The sequence below is a fragment of the Haemaphysalis longicornis genome, unplaced genomic scaffold (genome assembly GCF_048455015.1).
Source record: "Haemaphysalis longicornis isolate Haplotype H1 unplaced genomic scaffold, Haemaphysalis longicornis Haplotype H1 scaffold_29, whole genome shotgun sequence".
Taxonomy (NCBI): Eukaryota; Metazoa; Arthropoda; class Arachnida; order Ixodida; family Ixodidae; genus Haemaphysalis; species Haemaphysalis longicornis.
The window spans coordinates 2,382,395-2,400,697 of record NW_027526331.1 but is presented as its reverse complement, the minus strand read 5'-3'; the positions used below and the strand labels follow the sequence as shown (position 1 = coordinate 2,400,697).

The 18,303-nt window shown below is 46.7% G+C and overlaps 1 protein-coding gene across 1 annotated transcript in view; it reads left to right on the top strand.

Moving 5' to 3' along the window:
* The window catches only part of LOC144173094 (uncharacterized), a 34,370-nt gene extending 19,757 nt beyond the window's left edge, over nt 1-14,613 (top strand). Inside the window, exons 2-5 of the mRNA XM_077701607.1 lie at nt 7,949-8,081; nt 9,060-9,199; nt 12,881-13,001; nt 13,472-14,613. Of these exons, the coding sequence (XP_077557733.1) occupies nt 7,949-8,081; nt 9,060-9,199; nt 12,881-13,001; nt 13,472-13,682 (605 nt within the window). The 3' untranslated portion in view covers nt 13,683-14,613. The remainder of the gene's footprint in view (nt 1-7,948; nt 8,082-9,059; nt 9,200-12,880; nt 13,002-13,471) is intronic.
* Nucleotides 14,614-18,303: the final 3,690 nt, after the last annotated feature.

The following is an 18,303-nucleotide window of genomic DNA, read 5'->3' as shown; positions in this document are numbered from 1 at the left end:
ATCGAGTTCCAAAATTTCTAGACATAACGCACTAGCTCGCAATTTGCAATATAAAAAAATTAAACTGTCATTTAAGAGAGCTTGCGGTTGCTACTACTCGGCGGGTCTATGGTTGGCACTTCCAACAGCCCTTTAACGGATATCTTTCCGGATTGTAATTTTCTTATAGTACCTTATTTTGAGACATGAGATAGACTTCTGTAAATGCAATTCCAGCGACTTGAAGAATGATGGTATAGCAATCACTGCGAAGTAAAGGAATCCTTGGTAAAGTTTGCACAGGCTGTATTTTATATAAAATACCAATAGTAATCCCCCTACCAAGTCAGAAAATGTTATTATTGCAAAAGGGTACCACAAATGTTGTGGAAATTGCGTAGAATCCATAGATAAATCGCATAGCGCACTGTCAGCACATCGATCTAATCGGTTCACCATAATAACAACGGGTAGTGTATTGGGCAAATTAATAAAGTCCCATTGAAAAAATACGTCAGTGAAGTAATGCAGGAAAAAAAGTGACAATCAATGGCTGTAATATTAGGCGTGGAGAAAAGATGCCCATTAAAAAAAACTGAAACGTTACCGTCTTCTAAAGTATTAGTGGCGTATAAAAATTTCCAGATCGAATTCACCTGACTCAGCAAGCCAGCGACATGGTAGTGGGCAAAGACGCAAGCATGGAAAGTGATATCGTTGCCATAGTTCGCACTGCTTTTATGTTGCTTGGACGAGATCCGCGCATGCGTAGGCCCCATTTGTTGATCGCAGCTGGTTAGTGAAGTCGTCTCTGGCCGCGGCACACCGTGCGCGTGTAATCGAGCAGGAAACCCTGCGAAGCATGGAGTGAGCGTATGCGAAAGACAAACCGAGTGGGAGGGTCGTCAAGCCACAAAGGGAAAGAGAACGTTGGGGTCTCTCGCGGATAAACGTGCCATGACCACGTGCTTGTGGCGTAGTTGGCGAGCCACAAAGAGAAAGCGAACGCTGTCACAGCGAATCGCGGGTTGGTACGCGGAACGACCGGCCGGGCACCGGCGGGAAGAGAGCGTGCCCGCGCTTCCGAACGTATCCGTCTCCGTCAGGGCATCCCAGCAGCCTGGGAAGCAGAACGGGGCCTGTCCACCGAGCGAAAGCGTCAGAATCGCGCCTAACCAGTCGCGCGGGAGGAGATGCGGGCCCCCAAACTCGGTCACAAGCGATGGCGTCGACCCGGCTACGACCCCGTGGTGAAACAAACAAAAATTGTCAATAATGTTTTGTAAATATTCTCGTACCGTCTTACTGGCGTGTCCTCAATAGAGCTTTGCAGGTCAGCCATCTTCACAGGGCGGAATGGCAGGCGATATTTTTTTCACACTGTATAAGCTGAAGCAGATTGACAATCTTACACTGGATTATCCTGCAAAATAGTTGAGCAAGGGGTTTGCAAAAAGAGCTTCGGCCAATCGCCGCATCGGTGCGCAGCCTCAAGAGGGATGGACCTGGGCATGGTCTAGAAGCTGCGTCAGCGCGATGTTGGTGGCTGTCAGTAGTGATTGTGTCATCGCAGAAAAAAAAAAAAACGGATTTGCGCCAAAGCCAACCTTCCACAAAATTCAGACATGTGCGTCGATGGAAATAACTCAGATGTGACCGTTTTACCTTCACGCTCCCTCACGGCGGAAATAGCTCCTTTGAGACGCTGCTTGAGAGCCGCTGAGGGGGGATTGGATTGATTGATTGTAGGGTTTAACGCACCGACGCAACGCAGGCGACGAGGCGCGCCGTATTGGAGGGCTCCGGGCTAATTTTGACCACCTAGGGATCTTTAACGTGCGCCGAAATCTCGTGCACACGGGCGTTTTTTGCTTTTCGCCTCCATCAGAAAAGCGGCCGTCGCGGCCAGGAATCGGACCCGCCACCTCATGCTCAGCAGCGCAACGCCTTAGCCACTGAGCCACCGCGGCGGGTGAGAGGGGCTTGGAATGTCGTAAGACGCGTACGTCACGTGGATGGATGGGGTGACTCCTCGCAGCGGTGCAAAGTTGATCGCGCTTTCGCAGCCTTGAGCTCCCTGTCCCATGGTCGACGCGGAGTTGGTTTAAAAGGCGTGTAGAGAAGCACACGTTCAGATTCTCCAGTTGAATGACTCCACCTGGACGTACGCCTGCCCTAACAGCCAATTTGCGACGCTATCGCCTAGTTTTCCTCTTTGTTAGGTTCGTTTTAGCCAATTGCAGCCTGAATAATACTAACATTTAGCCCAGCACAACCCTGCTGAATCGTCCAACAATGAATTATACTGTTACCATTTCTTATTCGAGTAGAAGATGATGCGTTGGTATCCTGTTAAGAATTATGTTTCACATCAACTGTTTTCCTGGCCACACAAAATGACACAAAGCAGACAGCTAATCATTCTCGCATCCAAACTCCAGTAACGTAAGCTGGGTACGTAGCAGTGCAAGTGTTTTTTTTAAATGCCCTGAATGCGTGCACTTATCCATGCGTAGAAGAAGGCACGCAGGGTAAAAAAAAATGACGATGGGCAGCAAACTCTTAAAAAAATTTACAGCACCATCCCGCGAGGGGAACCATGGATTAGACGCGACGCATCGGGGGTTTCCGTTGCGTTTCCGTTATATTAGCGTGTCCATTGTTGTTGTGTGTCCATATTTTACGCAGCATGTTCACCCCCGATGCGTCGCATCTACCCCATGGTTCCCCTCGCGGGAAGATGGTGTAAATTTTTTCATCGGGGTGGCCGGTGCTTGTTACGGTTGCGCCGACCATCGCGATAGCAGGCCTGTTAGTCTCCATTCAAATCATCGGTGGTCATCGGAGGATGTCATCGGAGGATGTCATCGGCGGAGCGGCGGCGGAACGACTGAGAGGAGCGGCGCAGTTACCGCGTTTACATGCAGCGGAATCAGAGAGAGCAGCGCATAGCAGCGCATGCGCGTGTGTTAACCGAGCGCAAGCTGCGCGCAAGCTGCGCGCTAACCCGCACCCACGCACAGCTGGCACGGCGACGGAGAGACCGCCGGCGAGCGCTAACACGCAGATGGCGCTGCGGTGAGAGCGGCGCTAGCGCGCAGCTGGCGTGGCGAGGAGACTGGGGGAGGGATGCGGACTATGCCGGACGACGCCGGAGGGACAAGGCGAGTGAAAGAGATGCGTCTCATCTAAAAAAAACCTTTATTTACTTTTAGTGGAGAACAATTATTCTTGCAGCACTTCCGGTGGTGGGCTGTTCGAAATGCTGCGCCAGTTTTAACGAGGAAACTCGTTCCGCGAGCTACAGGGTATCAAATTACTGTGTTAGCGGAAACCACGATCGCGCTCGAAACAGATGCCTCCTGATATAATGTCAGGGACACCTCATTACGTGACTGCAACATCCTTATATGCCTTTGTTAGGCAGAGGCAGCGCAACAGACTGGACGGAACTAGAAGACAAACACTGTGCTTTCTTTCTAATAAACTTTCAGTTGCGAGTTCAGCGCTGAGCGTCGTCCACTCTTCCTTTTTGTCCCTGTGTTCCTTGCGCTGTTTTTCACCATGAATCTTAAACACTTATGTACCAACCGGCAGAAGTTTCAGCTCTTCTGAGGTCCCTGATATGCCACCGAGACGGAGTTATCGACAAAGGCTTACTGAAGCGAAAACACCTCAAGTGTAGTACCCGCGGATACCAAGGGTATACCTGATCACTGATGCAAACATTCGCCTTGCTTGGTCCTAATAGAAAGCGCAGAAAAGTAAAGCAGGTGAAGGAAACAATCTGTTCATTTATTGGGACATCTCCGCTCAGGCATCCTAACTGCAGGGAGTTCAACAGTACTGGAAACAAAGAGGCGCAAAATTACGGCAACAGGTTTTATTCCTGACTGGTTAGGGTGAGAAACCGAATGCGGGGATAATTCGTGTAGAGATGAGTGAACGAACTAGAGCACTTGCACTTCACCGAAGAATACTAGGACCTCTGATAACACCGATAACGAAAAGGGGTTCATCGAGTCATGTGAAAGTCTTCAGTTTGCGAATTCCTATAGCAATAAGCACTGACAATTCAAAATTGTGTTAAAAAATCAACGAACCGAGTCGCAAGAATGGTACACACCATACACAAAAAAGTATGGGATGCGTGAACAGTCGTATGAGTTTTTCAAAGGCTGATTTACATCAATGTTAGACTGACATAAACGCGTTTGAAAGTTCCCTTTTCCCCGCGCCATTCCCCTAATAAAGATGCTTACGTATTCTATGTCAACGCACTGGCAAGAGCACAGAACAAAATCTTGCGGATGTCGAGCGTTTTTGAGAGGTCCGTACAAACCAATATTTCATTTTTCATTTTTTCATTTATTTCTTCCTTAAGGGCCCAAAGGCATTACATAAAGGGGGACAAGTGACGAGATAGGGTACAATGTTCAATAGAAAAAAGCAAATAACTATACACAGGAGACAGGAACCAGAAATCAAATGAACGTAACTAGAACAAAAGCAAAAAAAGGATGTTTTAGATATGTGAAACAATTGCAGAGCAAAACTGAGTACAATTCTAAAACGATTAGCGATAAACACGGAGTAGTTGAAATTTTTAGGGAAGATGCTTGAAAAAATGTTCGTTCAGTTTTGCGCGGAACGTTTCCCGGTCGGCGCATGATTCGGAGTCATCCGGTAAGGCATTCCAGAAGGGTATTTCATTAGAAAAAAATGAGGTGATAAATGCTGACGTCCGGCCATTTATACGTGCAATGGGTCTGCTGTGATTTATGCGCGATGAAGTTCTGTGTGCAGATTGGAGAAATTGATGTCTTGAGTGTGGGTGATAGTAGAAGTGGTGAAGAAGGCATATACGGGCGATAAAGCGGTGGGATGGAAAGAGTGTTTTAGTGCGGTAACGCTGGTTTTGTGTGAATATTGCGAAGATATGAATCGAGCTGCGCGATTTTGGATGGACTCTAATTTAGTTGTTAGGTAGGCTTGTGAAGGATGCCAGATTGCTGAGGCATATTCAAATTATTTCGTACGAAGGTGATGAAAGCTAGTTGTTTTACGTCGGGGGATGCGCACTTCCCGTTGTGTCGAATACAGTTTGCAGCAATGTCTCTGAAAGTCGATAGTAGTCGTCCGCCACCCCTGCCACGCACATACCTCTCTTCTCTTTGCCGCCGGCCTCCCACGCTATGCCCCTCCCGCCTCGCAGTAAACACGGTGGAGCTTTGCTCAAGTCACTTCAATTTTTCCATGTTCCACTGTTCGTGCACAATCTGCTGGGAAATTTCGTTGCTGTTGTCCTTCTGAGCATGCCGGCATGAGGTGTGTGTTCGGTGCAAGCACTTTTTGTATTTTTGGGTAAAAAAATCGTTTTCAAAGCTCATTTCTTTTCTTTGCTGTAGTAAAGATGACCTGGTCACGTGTTCTTTAATCAAGGAACCCTGAAAACACCACTCATGTATTGATGTTGTTGCACAAATATGCCTCACGTTTCTTTTGCTAAACAATGTTGACAAGATGTGTTTGTAGAATTAGTGGTTTGGAAACATTTTTCCTATAGAATCACCTTGTTAAATAATTCTATTAAGGTTTTATCCGGGCGGCTGAATCAGGAGACAGGCAAATAGACAGACAGACAGACGTAAAGACAGACAGACGAAAATTATCGGGTTTAAGCAGCCTAAGAAAGACTATTGTCTTTAAAACTCTGGAGCTTGAGATAGCATGAAAACACATTGCAAACCCGTTCAACATCATTATGGCAGTTGGTGGTGCGATCGCGAAAGGCGCATGGAGTTTTAGAGGCGAAGCTCTTCTTGCTCGGGCCCTGTCCCGGCCGTACACGGCACATTGTATTGATGATTATTATGGCAGGATCCCCCTAGGGATTGGCCAACCAAAGATTGGCCGAAGAGGTCATAACGTTCAACGCGTTCGTTGCTACCCAACAAGGAGGAGAGGAAGAGGTTGTCGTTCGTCGCCTGCGAGCTCAAGACACGTACCGGGGGTACGCGACACAAGACGCTCTGCAGAAGGTGACGGTCAAGGTGGCTCAAATGTCACACACCGAATTCGCCAACTTACCCATGGACATTCTCATCGTCCCAAACAACCCCTACATAATCACCACAAACATTGACGTCGTCGACGGGCTTGTCAACGAAGCGGTGGAAAGCTTGACGTGTCGAGTCTTTATATGATGTGTGGGCGAATGTTTCACGGTTTTACCGATAAGCATTTTAGCTTCGCCCCTCTCATCATTATGCACTTCGTGGAGATGGCGGGATTTTTTGCTTGTATTGTGCTGCTTACCGCAGAGAAAAAAGGCTGTATGCTGCCGCTAATGCACGGCCGCGGCGGCCGCTTTTCACATGGAGGCGAAAGGCAAAAACGCCCGTGTATACGAGGTTTCGGCGCACGATAAAGATCCCCAGGTGGTCAAAATTAATCCGGAGCCCTCCACTACGGCGCGCCTCATCGCCTGCGTTGCGTCGGCGCGTGAAGCCCCACAATCAATCAATCTTCCTCTAATGCAAAAATAAATATAAGTACATTAGGTATATTTTGTGACTCAAGAGCAGTGAATGTCCGAACTCAAATACATAACCAGCCACAAAATTTGCTACTTTACTTTGATATATATTTTGTTTAGTTCCTCTCAGACCTGGCTGAGACTTTCATTCCCCATCGATATGGGCTATGACGTGGTGGGCCATATAGTCACTAACGTGGAAAGCCGAGAAAGTGCGGCCTGGTTGGAAAGGGCAGAGCAGCTCGATAGTCGCAACCTCCGCGGTGAAGAAGCAGCTACTTGTGTGAAACTGCTGCAGCAACATGAAAATTCAACAGAAATTTTGACACAAACTTGAACAGAAACTTCAACAGCAATTCAACAGAAGGTCCAAACTGTCTCTCGCGTTGACATGCTCAGCAAGTTGTAATCATTACCCGTAATGTTTGCGTTTTCTCTAACTAAGAAGGCCCTCCATACAAAATAAGGTGAACTAAAGTTTCTAGGCTTGTAACGAGTGCAACCACAAACGTTTGTGACTTCATCCATGTATGAGCAGTAACCACACCATCCGACACGTGACTGCTAACTCTGTGAACCACTTTCGCCATTATTTGGTTCTAATTCATTCTGGAAATCGTAACACACAGAACCCATCCTCAAGAAGATACGCAGGAAAGTTGTCTTAGTGATGTGGATATTTAGACTGGCTTTACTTTCTATATGCGTTACACTCACTAATATTGGTGATACCTAGATAGAAGATTAATGGGAATAACCGTCGGATCACAACAAGAATATTGCGGGGCCTATTGACATGGCTGTGTCGGATTAATAATAAATAAATAATAGTTCAGAAACTATTTCTACGACCTCTCGGTGTACGCAACGTTGTAAGAGTAAGGTTTCCAATTTAAACTAAATATTTTGTCTGTTGCTCTTATTAGCAACTTTGTAAAAGTAGGCTTTTCAGTTTGCACTACAACAGGTAAAAAATCTGCCTCCTCTTTATCTTTGAAGATGTTCAAAATTTAACTTGCAACGCTTCCTCTACAATGAAGAATAGACAATTTCTCCTCAGTAGTGCGTTTACAATAGTACTGTGCGAAATCATATCATTGTTGACGTGTTTGAGCTCAAGACAGCTCTGCGTCAAAGTGTCCGTGATTACTGTGGCTGTCATATGCTCGACTGCATGAAATCTGCACTTCAAGCATTTTGTAATTCCTATACAAGCATTTTGTAATTCCTAGAGCATTCTCAGAGAACTCTGGCTGTGTGATAAACTTTCTTATTGTTGTGGCGTTGTCGGCATAGTTCACATTGCCTACTACATGCAAAACGGTAGGTTTACACAATTAAGCCACTAAAAATAAGATACAAGGAATGCTGGCGTGCGTTTTACTTGCACTGACGGCAATTCGATTGTTTTTGTTACTACCATATCTCCAGATGGCGCTGTTACCCCCAATGAACGCACATGCAATGAAAATGGCGTTCTGACGTGTATGGAAGGAAATGTTGAGTTCATCGCTTACGATACCCAGGCGAATGACATCCCTGCTCTTATTGAGAAAGTGTGCAGGTAAGTCACATTATTGGTAAGCGTTTGGTACATTCATAGTTAAATTCTTCTGCCATAACGACAGTGAAGCGAATGCTTCATCGACTTGGTTGGACGTGACGTGTTTTCGTAAGCGGCGTCCCCAATATGCGAACCTAATTGTCATTTTCATGTTTTTCTACTGGTATTCAACACTTTGGAGGGGACAATACTTCTTGCTGGAGCTTTTTTGTTCTATATATAATAACGTCACGGGAATAACCAGAAATATAAGCAGAAGTAGTGGGGGTGTTCTGACTTACGGTGGAAAGCGTGAACTGTAACTTTTTCATTAGGCAATGGATTAAAAAACTTAGGTCCATGCTGACAAATCTTTTTGCACGTTGGTTATCTTAAGGGCAGTTTGCGGTTTGCAGGTGCTTGGCTGTCCTCTTAATTTTTTTGCTAGGGATCAACAGTAGCCAGACCGACAGTTCCTCACCAACGGTTCTTGAGATATATTGCGAGGAAAACAGCGTTGCAAATATGTATTCGCAAGATTATGCCTTTTTGTTTCCCGTCGAGATGTATGAGGATATGAAAAGCGATCACAAGCATTTGTCTCGGGAAGAGGACATCCTCCTTTGTTTATTACGCTCAAAATATGTTCTTAAAATTTGGAATCATATTATACATTAAAATGTGTAGAAATTAATTTGAAAATTATTTAAGTTAACTGTCCACAGTACACCCGTTTGATAAGCTGGCAGTGTTTTTAGGAGCAGACCATTCTGCTACTTCATACATCATCACCAGCCTATCTACGCCCACTGCAGCTACTTCATACGCTAGCTCGTTACTTATAAAATAATGAAAAAGGGGTATGAGATAGATATTTTAAGTAAATTACTAAGTAGTGGTCAGCACTGTGACCAGTGCACTTGCCTGAACTGAACATATTTCGCTTCATTTGGGGGAACACTGCACGTGGAATTAATCTGAGATGCTTGCGTTTTGCAGCGCGAAAGAGAAGCCGTGCACCGAGAACTATCCTCTTGATAAATGCCCGGAAGATTCTAAAACACGTATAGTCACTTTGGAAAAGTCCCTTCATGAGACATTTGACGCACTGTGCGAGAAAAATGCAACCCTGTTGAAAGGTGAGAGTCATTACAAAATTTCTTTGCAGGGAGGCCATACGGGTAATCAAATACTGGTTTATTTTTCTACAATGCATTCGATAACAAGGATTATGGAGTTTATTTTGGAACGCACTCTGGGTACCCACTTTTCCCCTTTGTGAAAATTCGGTCGACCGTTGCGAAATTCAAGTCGACCTCCGTCATCTTCTAAATGTATTGCATTATAACAGTCATGGCATTTACGATGGCATAGCTTCCTTGCCGTCAACAAATTGCAGCGTAATACGAACAGAAAAAAAATGAAGTCCTTAGGAGGACGGGCTGCATCGCGCCTGCTCTTTGCACGGTTGCTGACGGGTTCGTCAATGACACCCCAATCAAGAGAGCGTTGCCTCCACCGAGGCTTGCTCATGATTAACAGCGTCACTTGCTGCTTGCAGTTATCAGGCATCTTTTAGCATCGGTATCTAGAAGATACCTTGTTCAATGCCGGGTTATGTGGAAAATTCTATTTCGGCGTTGAGTGGCATTCGAGAAAGGAGGCGGAAAGCTAGGCATAAGGCACCCACGACAGCAAGCGCCTTGTTCTACCAAGCTCACAAAAAGCATAAAGGAGTGCACGAACCGCATGCTGCACCTACATTAATTTTTCTTCGGCCTCTTTGTTTCATTACTAATATCAACCACTTTACATCGACTGGTCGACATCGTCATTTGTCTACCTCTGGCGAATCCACATGCTAATATAAGAAAGCGTGGTCCTGGATTGGCTCATCCGTTATCATACAGCGCCGGTTGCTGAGTTCATGTTTTTTAATACGTTCAAAGACGGCGGTTGCAAACGCTCGTATTAACCAGCTAATGACTTCTTGTAAGCTAAGCGCGAGGCAGACACAGGACGAGACAAGAGATCGGATGAGGACGAGCGCTAACTTTCAACAAAGTTTATTTCAAGAAGCTAACGAATATATAACCCCCCCCCCCCCAAAAAAAAACAAAAAACAAAAAAAAAAACAGTGAAAAAATACTCACAATCACCTAGAGATAACACACTTGCCATGTGCGAACATTCTATAGCCTCAGGAATTTCAACTCTTCATCACAAAGCGTGAGGGAGGGGGTGCTAACCCATTCCGGCCCACTCTACAAATCTTTTTCGCTTCGATGATTTCGCGCGTGAGCCTGCTTTTGCTTTTCCGTATGATGGTTATCCCCCGCAAAAACAGATTTCGGTAGCGGAAGCTTTGGTCAACAAGCATAGCTCAGAATAATCTGTTCTACAAGAAACGTCATCATCCCTGCCTAAATGTGCCGTGGTTCCGTATATTCATGGCTTATCGCACAACCTAAACATGATCGGAACACGTGCCAGTGTAAAAGTAGTGTTTTCAGCCCAGAAAAAACTGGCCACCTTACTCAAGATGAAACCTTCATACGCAAAAGGAAACCGATGATGTTCCAAGAAGAACAAAAATCCCTTCGTTTAGTGTGCAGGAAATGTGGTGTACCAGATCCCTTTCTCTTGTGGTAAGCAGTATGTAGGACAGACCGGTCGCTGTTTAAATGATAGGTTCCGCGAACACGCACGCAATGTCATGAATGGTCGCGATGGTTTCCTCGCACTGCACTGCAGCACGTGTGTTGTAAATGGTTGTATGACGGATTTTCAAAAAACGTTTTGTGATAGGGAAAAGCAAAAGCAGGCTCACGCGCGAAATCATCGAAGCGGAAAACATTTGTAGAGTGGGGCCGGAATGTGTCAGCACTCAGCACCCGCTCCCTCGCGCTTTGTGATAAAGAGTTGCATTTACTGAGGCTATAGAATGTTCGAGCATGGCAAGTGTGTTATCTCTTGATGATTCTCAGTATTTTTCACTGTTTTGGCTCGGCGTATGTATTCGTTTGCTTCTCGAAATAAATTTTGTTGGAAGCTAGCGCTCCTCTTCGTCCCATCTCTTCTCTCGTCCTGTGTCTGCCTCGCGCTTTGCCCACAAGAATGCATCACCAACAAGCCCAACTTTACACTCTCGTCAGCTAATGACGCCTGCACCTACCAAAATGTGTAAGTTAGCTTTACTACAGGAGAGGCAGACGCGGCATTCCCTTCCTATGTAGGTACAAGCCAGCTTGTGTAACCTACCGCCATCTACTGGTCCACTTTTACGCTCCCGCTAGTGCCTGGAGAAATTGCTAAAACGAGATCGCCGTTCCGTCTCGTTGCCTCAATGTGTATGCTCATGGTTTCCGGCGTCTACGAACCCAGGCAGTTAGAAAAATTGCTTTACCTTTTCCGTTTCGATGACATTTTCCTGGGCAAATTCTACGGGCTTTTCTTGTAAATAAAGATGGTCTGCTGTTTTTTAAGGCCGGTTCAGGTGCGGTTCGCAGGTTATTACTACGTTTCATTTATGCTCTCCATTGCATCGGTAGGGCCGCGCTCGTACCAATATGGGAACTGTTACGACGTTGCCATCCAACCGCTGGCAACCAGTTGTTACGTACCGGAAGATGACCCCGAAGCGGGCTGCGCCCCCTCTGTCATTCGAGGTAGCGTGGCTGTCGAGCGGCAAGCAAAAGTTGCTGCATTGGTGGCGACGACAAGAGGCCGAAGGCAAACTTAACTGGTTTACTGCATGGCGAGAGAAGAGCCAAAGCAATGCAGAAACAATACCCTTCCGTGCGAGGTTGCTGTACAGGACTCGAGCAGAGTGAAAGCATTAATCCGCTACTCCAAAACGAATGCGGTTCTGCGCTCGGGGACACTCGTATTTATGCCCAAAGCGCCAACGGTCAAAAACTCTCCTAGTGGTTTTGCACACGGCACGACCATAGTACATACATACACAACACGTTTTAGAGAGTTCATGATGGGCTGGAGTCAGTATATTATCTCTATGGAAGTAACGGTGCTCGCTGAGTTTGAGGGAGAGGGGGAGGAGATGTCCGCTGCGGCGTCCGCATCATTCGGGCAAGGCGCTGCACGCCGCGTCTGCTGCTGTTGAAGTTTGATTCACGCCGACAGTGAGGCGCCCGCGATCCGGCCGTTCTCAGGCACGTCGACACTTGTACGAGGCCTCTTCGTTACGCACCGGGGCACTGCGGAAAACTTTGCTCGACGCGCGAACGTGCAAGCGCCGCGCAGAATCCTAACTGAACGGAATATCGTGAAGCAGACTTCCACGGGGGCACCTATGCGCCTGTTCCGCGCTCTGGCCTAGGGCACCGATAACGGGGATAAGCTCGCAAGGGTGCCGAAAAGGCAACGCAAAAGGGCTGTACAGGACTTTAGCTTGGTAAAAAGGCAGAATGCCTGTACTGTTGTATGGGTTGCGTAAGATGTCCGTGATTTTCACCTTTGAGTGCAGAAACAAAGCGAGCCAGTATTATTATTTCAGCCATCAATGTAAAGCTGCAGGTGTCCAGCATGTGTTTCTTACTAAGCACACAAGGGTGAGCAGCCCCTGACTATTTGACAGTACACTTCAAAGTTTCGTTCCTGCATACCATGAGAAATGAGCTTAGTCGCTTTTAGTGCACGGCGCGTGTAATGTAATAAACGAGGCCCACCGGAATAGTTAACCACAAGGGAACAGACTTTGTGTTGTCGTTTTAAATCTCTGGGGAACTCAAGGGTGCTTCAAAGAACAATGTTTCCGATTTGTTTTCACCGAATTTTTTTTTCTGGGCTTCTTGGCGCAGATTTGGTTAAAACACTGCAGTGCTGGAAATACCTCGCAATCGTAAGCTGTGTTGAGACAATAAACGTAACCACACCGGGACTGGACTTCCTGACGCCCAAGCGGAGCCAACAGGACTGGGAGTAAGAATATTTTTTCGCTCTGTTTTCTTCTCGTTGCTGGCACATCTTTTTTGGGGAGGGGGATGATTTGTTTAGGGACTTTGTATTACGGACTTTGTATGGTATTGCAGATTGTATTACGGACTTTCTAGTAGCAGTCGCAGAGCAGTTTTCGCTGTTTCAGGTTGGGTTCCAAGCTGCGGGCAGTAGCACACGAGATGCCTTATGTCCTGTTTCATAGACCATTCCAAGTACTAAGATGGTTCTTGTGTGTCTCTTCAGGTGCCAAGTAACGGTACATGCTGCGACATATAGTAGAACAACTGTGATAGGTAACAAATGAAGGCACGCTTTTGGGGCGCTGATTGAGAGAAAACAGGGTTAGAAATAAATTGCCACAAAAATTTATTATGGGATTGTTAACTTGGCCCGCATTTTTAGCGACAACCTAAATGGTTCATGTTTTATAACGTAATTTACGTCTATCGCAGCAACTTCAACGCCGAGCTTCCCAAGTGCGTTGATCGAGCCCGTGAAGACACCGAGGAGTGCAAGGGTGCTGACGTCAGGCCAATGAAGAAGGTCATCGGCGTTTTCTTCGCTCATTCCCAGCGGATCAACAATGGCAGTGGAGAGACGTTATCAGCCTCCATTTTGACTGCATTGATCTCCCTTTTTGTATCTTTAGCCCTTTCACGATAAGGAGAGCACACTTGCAGCAGCAGCAAAGCTTCCTCTTCTCAAAATGTGGACACCGGCGGCTGAAACACCGCGAGTAGAAAAGCAATTACTGAAAATTCCAACTTTTTTGGAATACTGAAACGCAGCTGGCTTGGGACAGAGCTAATTTGTGTTAAAAAAGACGCAATTTACCAAGGCCAGAATTTACTGTAACTTTATCAACCTAATTCGCGGTCATAACGTCGCGATTGTGTGTTGTAAGGGCGAGGACGACCTTTCCAGACATCATCACTAGGTCTTACGTAAATGCACACCTAAGGAAATTTGCCAAGGGGCCTATAGAGCAACGGCGGTATATAAAAGTATCATGTGGCCGCACCTGGCCGCACATGGATAGCACACCGAAACGTACATATTTTGATACATACTAACAGAGAGGGAGAGAGAGATAGACAATACTTCATTCCGATTGGCATAGCATAAGTAGAGTTTTGTATGGGCGTACACAAGCAGGAACCCAAGTGAAAATGGACTATGTTCATGCCTCTCCTCCCAATTTCTTTTTTTTTTTTTGTCTTGAGTGCGCCACTAACAAACGGGCCTACCCGCTAGCGTGGCTTTTCCTTTGTGCCCGGGAAGTAGTAGGTGTGAACTTCAACATTTGATATCGACGGAACTGTAAATAGCCTGTTCACACAAAACATGAATGAGAACTCTAAGTGCAAGCCTGAATTTAACACTATCAGCCTTCAATTAACACATCAGATAAAACTGTAATGGGAGCTTTATAACAAGCAATTTATTTCGTCCCTAGTGAATAAATGTGAAGAAAAATTTGGTTTGGTTCGTTTTACTGCTTAAAAAAAAATCACCGGTACTTCAGCGACTATAGTTGAACGCTGTTTAATTTGAATGTATAAAAATGCGAATAAATTATTTGTAGTGCATTCGACCAGAAGGTTGCCTGTTTTTTTTTTTTCCATAATGTGTTGGTGGCCTAAATATATATACTTTGAAAGTAATTGTGGTGGTTTTGCTGACTTGAATGCGTTTGGAGTTGAAGCCTGCTTGTATAGCGAACAATGACAACCTAATATTCGAATCTCCAACCTTTTAGCCGAGGGAATGCTCAACTGTTGGCCATTAGTAGTATGTTGAACGCAAAAAAAAAACAATGCTCCTTAAAAACAGAAACGGTTCTCAAGCATTACTTGCATTAAAACGCCGCCTCACACAACTGCCACACCTCGTGCGACGCAACGCCTACCGCTGCTACGGCCATCAGAAGGACACTATCAGAATAACACAAGCAATACTGGCCAGTCGTCTAAACTACGGCACAACATCCCTGGCTCTCAAAGCCGCCGAAAAAGAAAAAAATGAATACTTTCATCCGCCAAGCTTACAACCTTGCCCTAGGCCTACCCCCTTCAACATCCACACGCAAGTTGCTCCAGATAGGAGTACACAACACCTTCGAAAAATTGAATTAAGCTCATCGTTGCCCCGTTTCCAGCTGACACCTACCGGACGAGACACCCTTACACGCCTCGGATGCCCGGTACCGCCCAAAGAAGACTACAGTAAAGCCTGCTTATATCGAACAGCGCGAGGATGGTAAAATAGTTCGATATAGCAGAAATTCGATATAGAAAGTGAATAAAAAAAAAAACTTACATGAGAGCCATCTTGCCGATGGAGCCAAGAGCTAACGCTGAGCTCTTACCACCCTGCAGTTCACTATTGATACACTTTCTTTCTCGGAAAGAAAACAATCATTTATTGGGACGGAAAAACTGCGGGAGTGTAGCCTGCTTCTTGGAGCGCAACGCGTTGCCGGTGACTGCTTGCTCCACGTTATCTAAACAGTCTACAAGCACAAGACCGCTGCCCTCAGTGGCAATGCAGTTTCGCCATAGCAGGGCCACGGCAGCGACGGCTTCGCTCGTGCTCGGAACCGGTACGGAGTCCTCGGCGTCTTCGACAGAGCGGAGACAAGCATGGATACAAGCGAATAACGGTGAACTTAGCAAACCGAGCAAGTTCGGGTAGCGAGTGGCGCGGACTTGAAGTTTGGTGACACCGCAGCCCGCAGCGCCCAATGTGGCGCTTTCGGCTCCAACGGCATGCATGCGTGGATCTTGTCCTTTCTGCCACGGACGGTTTGGATGCGCCCGAGCTCGCGCGGGAGTCGCAAGCGGAACCCGCGCCACCGCTGCGCGCCGATGTATTGCGGGAAAGCCTGCCGCATGCCTAAGGAGAGCGAAATATCCCGCGCGGGAGAGTTCGAAATATCCATTCTGAGCAAAATTGCGTTCGATATAAAAAGTTTTAAATGCATGTAATTTTTATCAGAATTATACAAGGGTTCGATATAGGCAATAATTCGATATATCCGTGTTCGATATAAGCGGGCTTTACTGTAGCCCCAACGTGTCCCCCTCCTCGCCCGCCAACGCGTTCGTGTAGCTCCCGTGTCGCGGTATATGTTGTACCCCACTACAACAAAGCACGGGTCGAATCACGCAAGGAACCCAACGACGCACTCACAGCCGCCAAGATATGCACCGCCTCTACAAACGCCGCTGAGGAAATCGCCATCGCCCTAACTGCCACCACAAACAGCGAATACATCACAGTCATCGCGGATTCGCAAATAGCCCGCCGCAACTACCAGTTCGGCTGCATATCATCCTTCGCCCTCAAGATCTCGCAGTTTCCCGACATCTATATCGTTTGGACCCTTCGTCAGTAGTCCCTCGTCGGAAATAAGGCGGCACATGCTGTTGCCCTATAGTACGGACCCTCCGGGCCATTACCCTAGAGAGACAAGACACGAAGACCCCACACCCTCAATGGCTGCCCGGACATCCCCTCACACTTCAGACACGAGCGTTAACGATTCCCTTTACCTCACTACCACCTTTCCCGAGCCGAAGCAACCCCACTCCGCCGGCTACAGACCAACTCGTATCCACCCTCTACCCCCCTACACCATCTCTACCCCAACCCATATTGTAGTCCCTGTAGCTTTTGCCCCCAACCAGGCGCCCTGTACATTCTGGTATTGGAATGCCAACAATCCCCACCCCTCACACCCAATCCCGTGCTACGTACGAGCAGTAGGTGGACTGGCTGTCCAGCTCGGGCCTCTGGACCCATCGCATGCTGATAGAGAGGGTACGAGCAGCCAGCTAGGACCAGGGCCTCCGGGACTAGCGGACGCCCCCCGTCGGGCCGGTGCTCGCCCCATCCTGCATCATCATGCTCGAAATTGAAGATGTTTATTCTCATTATCTTTTTGTTGTAGGTGTTCATTGTCCCGAATAAAATGGGATATCGGTATCCTGTAGGCCGCGCATTTGAAATAAATAATGTTCCACTGTTTCTACATAAGAAGGCGATTGTATACCGAGTGGAGCACACATTTTGTGTCCAAAGGACCTAGTTTCCAGGTTACGAGGGAGCTCCGTTGGGAGTCTTGATTACAGCTCCACGTCAAATCCTGTTTCTCTTAGTTTCAGCAAAGCTTCACGAATTACCTTGGGGTATTTTTTGTGGAAGAGCCCTTTACAGGCCACTTCACTGGCTTTTTGGTTGCCTGTGATTCCGCTCAGTCCTGGCATGTAAAGATGATGTGAAGTTCGGGCAATGTTCTGCTTGTCGAAGAAGGTTCAGGGGTAGCTTTAAGATGCGCCCATTTAGAAAGTTTCTGCAGGTGGTATGTGAGTCAGGGATTACAGTCAGAAACTCCTCGCCCGTTGTGCCAGCGACGAAAATGGTAGCTTCCGAGGCCATGCCGATAAAAGTGGAGAAGATGGTTTCACTGTGGCAGGTCTTGGTCTCGGGTGTTGACGACGCTGGCTGCATCATGGGCTTTTTGATAGGTGCAGTTCAATGCATCTGTGTATCATGACCATGGTAAGTGCTGATAAACATCTTTCCAAAAGACATCGAGGGCCCAGCTAGTATTGTTAGTGTATTAACTGCTCGGTAGATGCTTGCCCTTCCTGTGTAACTGTCGTTTTTAGTAAATAGCAGGAGTAGTAGGAGCATTAGTAGTAGTAGTAGTATTCGTGCTGGTACGAGGTGGTGGAAATGGTGGTACTACTACTACTACTACTACTACTACTACTACTACTACTACTACTACTACTACTACTACTACTGCTACTGTTACTGCTATACAACTACACTGCTACTTTGGATGAAAAAGAAGATGCCCCGTGATTTAAGTAGGAGTAATGGGGTATTAGGAAGAAGAGCGTGAGTGCAAACACCGGGAATAAAGCATGAGCTGCATCATGCGAAATGTGAAGAGGTCTTTTTTTGTGATGGTTCACATATAGAAGTTGTACTGAGTGATGCAGTGTACACCCACCATTCACAGTACTCATGTTATAGAACGCCTTGTCCGGATCCAAGGCGGGTCTGTACAAATCCATTTGACAGATTTATACGGGAATGATTTAAATAGTGGCAACGAGAGATAGAGAGAAAGCAAAACTTTTATTGAGCAGTTATATGCGTGGGGATGGCTTCTTAGTCCAGAAATCCAAGCGCTGTCTTCGCACGTTCCACCCTCTCCGTCAGCATGACCTGGTCGGCGAGGTGTGCTCTGGACAGCGCTGTCTCCAATTGC